The 8,365-nt window shown below is 46.4% G+C and overlaps 1 protein-coding gene across 1 annotated transcript in view; it reads left to right on the top strand.

Annotated features, from left to right (window-relative positions):
- The window catches only part of skap1 (src kinase associated phosphoprotein 1), a 371,132-nt gene that overhangs the window by 321,120 nt on the left and 41,647 nt on the right, over positions 1-8,365 (top strand). Inside the window, exon 11 of the mRNA XM_043674766.1 lies at positions 462-574. Coding sequence (XP_043530701.1) covers positions 462-574 — 113 coding nt within the window. The remainder of the gene's footprint in view (positions 1-461; positions 575-8,365) is intronic.

The raw sequence follows: 8,365 nt of genomic DNA, 5'->3' as shown, positions 1-8,365 counted from the left end.
TACAGTGAGGGGTGTGGGGTATATTAGCGTGTTACAGTGAGGGGTGTGGGGTATATCAGTGTGTTACAGTGAGGGGTGTGGGGTATATTAGCGTGTTACAGTGAGGGGTGTGGGGTATATCTGCTCCATTTAAATGTCCAGCCTTCAAGAATTCAAATTGCTTGAGTAGTGTCTGTTTGCTGGGCTCATGCTTGGACACACTTGACTTTAAGTGACTTTGAAGAGGTGATTAAATAGTAATAATGGGCGTGCAGAGGTACTGCCTGGTGGTAAGTGAGGGAAGGCTGGCCTTGATTAAAAGGCACAACCTGTACCTCCTATTGCGTGATCCACTATCGTCTTTAGTTACAACCTGACAAACTCCCACTTATGTCTTATTGGTTCATTAATAAAGAGCATTAAGGAGCCTGAATAAATCTTTGAGTAGTTACAATAATGTCTCTTCCTTTCATTTTACAAAGGGAATGTCAGCATCGATTATACAAGCTACTTCCTGGGACTCTGGGATTGTATGAGTGAAGAACCTGACGAATTGTCATTTAAACGAGGAGATCTGATTCATGTCCTGAGCAAAGTAAGGCAAAGAACTAATCATTTACTCCACTTGTGATATGTGAAGCTTTTAGCTCACTCAGAATCTGAGCATTGTTAAACTGACAGTGTGAACATTTAGCTCAATGAGCACTGTACTCTGTGTTGGCAGATTAAGGTTTCAGGTCCCCACTCCCCAGACTGAGCCCAGTATCCAGGCTAACACGCCAGGGCCATACCAATGGAGTGCCGCACTGGCGGATAAGCTAATAAAACAAGTGCCCCGTCTGCTGCCTGAGTTGGATGTAAGTAATCCCAGAGCACAATGTTGGTGAAGAGTCAGGGCAGTTAGCCTCGGTGACCTGGTCAATAATTATTCCTTGTTCCAACTTCAAACAGATTATCCGGTTACTCTTCACATTGCTGTTCGTGGGATCTTGCTGTGCATGAATTTGTCTTCCCACATTTCAAAAATGATCCCATTGCCTGGACATTTTGGGACATTATTAGACTATGATAGGTGCTATGGGAATGCAAGTCCTTCTGCTTTTGTACATTGATCAGTGGGGGAGCTGTGGTTTTCCAGAGCAGCAGCTCCCTTACCCCCGTCTGCTTTTTTAAAATTTATTCATTTTTGCCAGATGTGAGTGTCACTGGCTGGGCCCGGTATTTATTGTCCGTCCCTAGCTGCCCCCCCGTGAAGGTGGGGGTGAGCTGCCTTCTTGAACCGCTGCAGTCCATGTGCTGTAGTTAGACCACAATGTCCCTTAGGGAGGGAATTCCAGGATTTTGGCCCAGAGACAGTGAAGGAACGGCGATGTATTTTCAAGTCCGAATGGTGTGTAGCTCGGAGGGGAACTTGAAGGAGTTTGTGGTTATTGGGTCCCAGGGAGTATGAGGAGGACATTCTGCCTCTCAAGCTTATTCTGTCTCCCCTGCTGACCCGGTCCACAGTGCACCTCTCAGCTGACCTGAGGAGGTTGAGGGTGGGATTGAAGGTTGGTTTGGGTGATGGAGTAGAAAGAGGTTGGGGAATTTGTATCCGGAGTGAGGCAGGGAGTGGGGAGCTTAAAAATGATCCAATGTCAAATGGGGAAACCTTTTTGATTCTCTGATCTTTGAAAGCCATGTTGAGTGAGTCAATGACTCTGCTGAGCTCCTCCATTGTGAGTTCACTATCTAACTCTCCAGAATAGGTAGGCTTTGGTCATAGTCATAGAGTCATACAGCTTGGAAACAGACCATTCAGTCCAACCATATTTCAAAACTAAACTAGCCCCATCTGCCTGTGTTTGGCCCATGTCCCTGGATCTTCCTCAGTGACAGTGTTCTCCCTGGAGTATAACTCTAGGTTGTGTCCTCCTGGAGTTGAGGAGAAAGAGTGATAACCTCATTGAAACATATAAGATCCTTAAGGAGCTTGACTAGGTAGAAGCAGTAAAACTTGTTCCCCTTGTGGAAAAGTCTAGGAGCAAAGGGCATCACCTCAGAATGAAGGGTCACCCATTTAAAACCAAGATGAGGAGGTTGATTGATGAGGGAAGAGCTACAGATGTCACATACATGAACTTCAATGAGGCGTTTGATAAGGTTCCCCATGGTAGGCTGTTGGAGAAAGTGAAATTGCATGGGGTTCAGCATGTTCTCGCTAGATGGGTAAAGAACTGGCTGGGCAACAGGAGACAGAGTAGTAGTGGAAAGGAGTTTCTCAAAATGAGACCTGTGACCAGTGGTGTTCCATAGGGATCCGTGCTGGGATCACTGTTGTATGTGATATATATAAATGATTTGGAGGAAGGGAGATCGGTTGCCTGATTAGCAAGTTTGCAGCTGACACCAAGATTGATGGAGTAGCAGATAGTGAAGGGGACTGTCAGAGAATACAGCAGAGTATAGATAGATTGGGGAGTTGGGCAGAGAAATGGCTGATGGAATTCAATCCGGGCAAATACAAGGTTATGCGTTTTGAAAGATCCGATTCGAGAGCAAACTATATGGTAAATGGAAAAGTCCTGGGTAAATTGATGTCCAGAGAAGTCCGAGTGTTCAAGTTCATTATACCCTGAAGGTGGCAACGCAGGTCGATAGAATGGTCCAGAAGGCACATGGCATGCTTTGCTTCATCGGACAGGGTATGGAGTACAAGAGTTGGCAGGTCATCTTACAGGTGTATAGGACTTTGGTTCGGCCACATTTGGAATACTGCGTACAGTTCTAGTCACCACATTACCAAAAGGATGTGGATGCTTTGGAGAGTGTACAGAGGAGGTTCATCAGGATGTTGCCTGTAATGGAGGGTACTAGCTATGAAGAGAGGTTGAGTAGATTAGGATTATTTTCATTGGAAAGAAGGAGGTTGAGGGGGGACCTGATTGATGTCTACAAAATCATGAGAGGTATAGCAAAAAGCTTTATTCCCAGAGTGAGGGACTCAGTTACTAGAGGTTATGAGTTCAAGGTGAGAAGGGAAATGTTCATGGAAAGGTCTTTACGCTGGAACATGTTGCCAGCGGAGGTGGTGGAGGTAGGAACAATAGTGTTATTGAAGATGTACCTAAACAGAGACATGAATGGGCAGGGGGCAGAGGGATACTGACCCTTAGAAACTAGGCGACAGGTTTAGATAGAGGATCTGGATCGGCGCAGGCTTGGAGGGCCGAAGGGCCTGTTCCTGTGCTGTAATGTTCTTTGTTCTTTATCCTTGAATTTATTTCTCTCAGATGGGAGTGAGTCTGTGGAATGTGAGGTCTATCAAGGCTGGTTGTTACTATCCAGGCTGAGAGAGACAGGTTTGCAATCAGAAAGGGAATCATGGGTATTGGGGATAAAGCGGGAAATGACAGTTGAGGATTATCAGATCAGCCGTAGCTCAATGGGCTGAATGGCCTTATGGTCCTACCCATCTCTCCAATGACTTATAATCCAATGGATGGAGAACTGGTGAAAAGAGGATTCCTTCTGTCAGTGTATTCATCCCTTTCCGACTTTCCGGAACACTCCATGGTCAGGGGAAAGTTTACCGCACAGAGCTCTGTTGCCTTGTTATGTGCCTTTTTCTGTCTGTTTAATGTCTCTGCAGCCATCCTTGATCTGGGATTCAAGACCTGCCTGGAGATTGCAGTACAGCATTAGTAATGACAGTGTCCTCACTGTGAGATTATTAAGAAATAATTAGCAATGTAGTACAGTAGCAAGATACCCTTCTGCTGTATAAGTTCAGGTTTAATGCAGCCAATGAAGAAATGATGTATGGAGGCAAATGTTTGTTAAATTATCTACTTAAGTATCAGACAGAGAGAGAAAATCCATTCTCTCTTTCTCTGTCCCTGGACTGATTCAACCACAATACCAAACCCCTGAAGGCTGTGAATAATCTCTTGATGAGAGCTGGTGATTTTACCGTCTTAGGCGATTATTCACCAGTTCAACTCCAGGTCACCTGTGCAACACAAAGGCTTGAATTGATTGGTCCATTAGCCTGTGACAGAAGTCTGGCGAAGGAGATACACCATCGTGATTGGTGAGTTTGAGCAAGTACTTGTGTTTCTAACCCATACAAGGAGCCTGACACCGACAATGTATCACATCGAGCGGAGCGAAACACTGCAGTTATTTCTTGATCATTATGCATTAGGAGTGTCTCTCTGTCTCCCTCTCTCTCTGTGCAGCCCATTTTCTGGGAGTTATACATAGATGTTATAAGCTAAAAGGCTTGATTGTGGATTCTGCCTGGGTGTGTATGTGTAGAGACAGTGCCTTATCAGCAATTTGTGCTCCATCAAACAATGGGTCAGGTATATTGGCGAGTTACTATACAGCATCAGGCAAATTATCTTCTAATTTTCAGCCAATGACCTGAGAGAGCAAAATCCATGATCTACACCTGAGACATCTCATCAGTTAATAAGACTTTGCCAAGATGGGACCTTAGATTTTTAGTTTCCTTCTGTGGTTGTATCAGTGCAAGTGTCACACTCAGAGTCTGGGAGGATCTCCCAAGGATCTTGGAGGCAGGAGAAGCCGGGGGTGGAGGGGTCAACTGAGGAGCAACTAAGGAGCAACTCATCAGAATTCCAGAAGGAAGTGGGTTCAACAGGAGACCAGGAACCTTAGAGAAATGAGCACGAGCCAGGGGGAGCTGAGCAAAATGTTAGAAAGACTCCCGAGCGCTTGTTCCATGATACTCCCTTCGGTGAGTGATGGAGGGCTGATCTGGCCCAAGTGCTGAAGTTGGTGAAAGATTTGATGGAGTCGGCGGGAGAATTTATTTCCTCTCTAAAGCAATGAGAGCACAGCCCTTAAAGTTGGAGCTAGGCTGAAGTTGAGAAGCAGTTCTTCAGAACAAAAGTGGCTCCAAATCTGCAGTTCCCTCTTCTTATCGAAACTGGTTGGTGGCGGGGATAGAGTGGGTGTGGAGTTGAGATCCAGGCCGTGGTCTCAGGGGCTGACTGGGAGGAGGGGGAGGTATGGAGGAGGCTTTTTTCTTCAATGTCAGGAAGAACCTGGGAGGAGGTGGACCAGGAATTCAGGGGCTCCAGTTTGGTGGGACCCTGTGATTGAGGCAGGAGGAATCCAGATTTTCGAGGAGTAATGATGGGGGGAGAGTACATCAGATGCTCATCAATAGTGAATACAAAGATTAGGAAAATTCCGAGTCACGACATAGGCACTGGGACTTGAAGAGAAACGGGAATCGGTGTGACAGAGGAACATGTCACTAAAAGCTTGTTTATTAATTAAACAGCACTATGTTTGATACAAGGGAAATCCAAATCTGGTGAAAGAATCTGTTTCTAAACTCTTGCCAATCCAACCTCTGACCGTATGCAGAAATAGCACTGACCCTAAAAGGGTCACCCTGAATGTAGGAACAGAAAGTGTCCATTCAGCCCCTCAGTGCTTAGGCCTGAATTACAGGCCTGGTTCCCACATGCCATTGTAGTGATGAGACGTGGAGCAGTGCTCAGGATGGTTTGGTGGCCAGTTCTGATTGGGTACATTTCTGGAGTTTTCTCCAGTTGTACCACTGGCTGTTGGCTGTCCAGTTCCGATCGGGGCTGGATCCCCACCTTCCAATAGCCAAGAGAAAAGAGAAGCTTGCATTTTTTTTCTGATGTGACTTTCACATTCTCGTTATCCCACAGCACCTTGCTCCCAGACTAGTCAGATTGCAGAGGAGCTGCTGCTGCTGTGAAAATTGGAGCACTGGGGTTTTGCACAGCAAGCCCCCACATTCAGAAAGCTGATAATGACCCAGTTATCTGCTTAATGATGTTGATTAGGATGAAAATGTTGTTTGGGATATTGGGAATAGCTCGCTGATCATCTTAATCAAGCAGGATGGGCCTGTGTTTAATATCTCACCGCACCTCTGACAGTGTGATACTCCCTCAGCACTGCACTGCTCAGGCATCTGGGGTAGTGCTTGAACTCACAATCTTTTCATTCTGAGGTTTGAGGTGCTGTCTATTGAGAGTTCTCCCAGAGATTAATCATCAGTTTCTGGGGATTCCAGGTCAGACTTTGAAAACTGGGAACTCAAAGACGGAGCAAGTTCAGATGCTGAAGCAGTCCATGTCCAAATGCAACAAGATCTGGACAATATCCAGGCTTGGACTGGAAAGTGGCACGTAACATTCATGCCCCATAAATGCCAGGCTCTGACCATCACCAACAAAAGATACTCGAACAGTTATCCTGCGACATTCAATGACAATGCCATCACTGAATCCCTCCCATTCCACGTCCTGGGGATTAGCATTGACTTGACTCTACTGGGAGAGAGTCAGATGCTGGAGATTAGAGTCGAGAGTGTGGTGCTGGAAAAGCACAGCAAGTGAGGCAGCTTCTGAGGAGCAGGAGAGTCAATGTTTCGGGCATAAACCCTTCATCATTCCTGATGATGAAGGTGTGTAATGGAATACTCCCCATTCACCTGGACAGCTCCAACAACACTCAAGAAGCTTGACACTATCCAGGACAAAGCAGCCACTTGATTGACACCACATCCACAGACATCCCCTCCTTCCACCACTGGCGCTCAGTAGCAGCAGGGTGTACTATCGACAAGATGTACTGCAGAAATTCACCAAAGATCTTCACTCAGCACCTTTCAAACTCAGCAGATACATGGTAACACCACCCCATGCAAGTTCCCCTCCAAGCCACTCCCCACCCTGACTTGGAAATATATCGCCGTTCCTTCACTCGCTAGGTCAGAATCCTGGAATTCCCCCCTTAAGGGCATTGTGGGTCGACCTGACAGCACATGCACTGCAGGGGTTCAAGAAGAGAGTTCACCCCCACCTTCCCAAGGGGCGATGCTGGGTCCAGACAGTGAATAAAACAAATGTGAAGATCTCCAATACTTGCTGGACTGGTGTCAGTGTGGACTGAAAATCAAAGCTTCATTATCAGGTAAGAGGGATCTCGCAGTGAGGATGTGTATCCGTGATGTAAATGTCCTTAAGGCGAGTCTAGAGGGACAGGACCATTGCCCACCCCCTCCCAATGCGAGACCGACAGCAGTCTACCTCTGACAGGCCGTGCATTACACGGCACTTTGTGGGATCTTGCAATGCACTATATAAAATAGCTTATGGATCAGCCACTGATTCTAATTCATTTTAATATTGGACTGAGGCTGAGAGGTGTGATGGTGCTCTCACTGTCACTGTCTTTCTCTCTTTCTATCTCTCTCTCTCTCTATCAAAGTCTTCTTGTTCACAGCTGTTCAGTGAATGAGAGTTCAAACTAAGTGCGAGCATAATTCCGTGACTGAATAAGCCTCACTGTCTGCTGTGATTGCGGTAAATGTCTGCGCCCCTGGTTTCTCGCCCATAAACTATTGTCAGGAAAGGGGTCCAGCCTGTGTTCTGGGGATGGTATGTCCTCCCTCGCTGAGCTCATATACGCAATGCAGCAGCAAGGGCTGGAGACTGAGAGTCCGGGACTGGCTGGCTGAGGAGATGCGGAGATTGGGAAGATATCTCTGCTTTGTCAGCCGGGTCATTGAGTGTATAAATGGTTGGCTTGTCCTGTACTATCGTGCACCTCTCTGAACAGAACAGATTGTAATGTGCTCTCGACGTTAATGAGGCAAGACAGAGGAGAGAGAGAGAGAGAGAGGAGCTAGAACCATTGCAATAGAATAACACACTGCACCATGGCTGCTTTGAAAATAATATACACCAAGATATAATCAATAAACCCAGGAAATTTGGCGTCTGCTATGTGGCCCCCTAAGCATATTCCAGGATATCTAAACTGTTCCACTGAGTGGACTCATATTCCAAATTCTTGGAATTGCAAAAAAAAAGCAATCTTCTGTTTCTAAATCTGTCTCATTGCAAGGTGGGCAATGTGTCTCAGCCTCAATCCGCACTCAGGGAGACCTCTTAGCCTTCTGCATTGATCTAGCTTCATCAGTGCCCCATCCCACCAGGCCAACCCTGCCCTCACTCAGTACCTTTTGTTTGTTAAATACTGATCCCATTCCCTTTTCCAAAGCCAGTGTAGTTTGTCCCAGATAAACTTTGATTGGACAGAATGGTGAGACAGTCTTGAGGGGCAGAATGGCCTCCTCCTGTTCCTGTGTTCCCAAACACCAGATTGTTTGCATTTAAGTCGCGCTTTGTGGGAACACTGAGATGAGAAGCGATTGTGACTGATGAAGAAAAGGCTGGTGGGTTTTAAGGAGAGTCCTAATTCCTACCCAGTGTTTAGGTAGTCCCCGGGCGAGGGGGATAGAAGGATGAACAGCACTCTATACACCGTAAGGTCCAAGGATCCAAGGGACACAAGGGTGTTTCAGCCTGTTCTCTCTCTCTCTCTC

Source organism: Chiloscyllium plagiosum, chromosome 33, assembly GCF_004010195.1.
Source record: "Chiloscyllium plagiosum isolate BGI_BamShark_2017 chromosome 33, ASM401019v2, whole genome shotgun sequence".
NCBI lineage: Eukaryota > Metazoa > Chordata > Chondrichthyes > Orectolobiformes > Hemiscylliidae > Chiloscyllium > Chiloscyllium plagiosum.
This window is presented reverse-complemented; position numbering and strand designations above follow the sequence as displayed.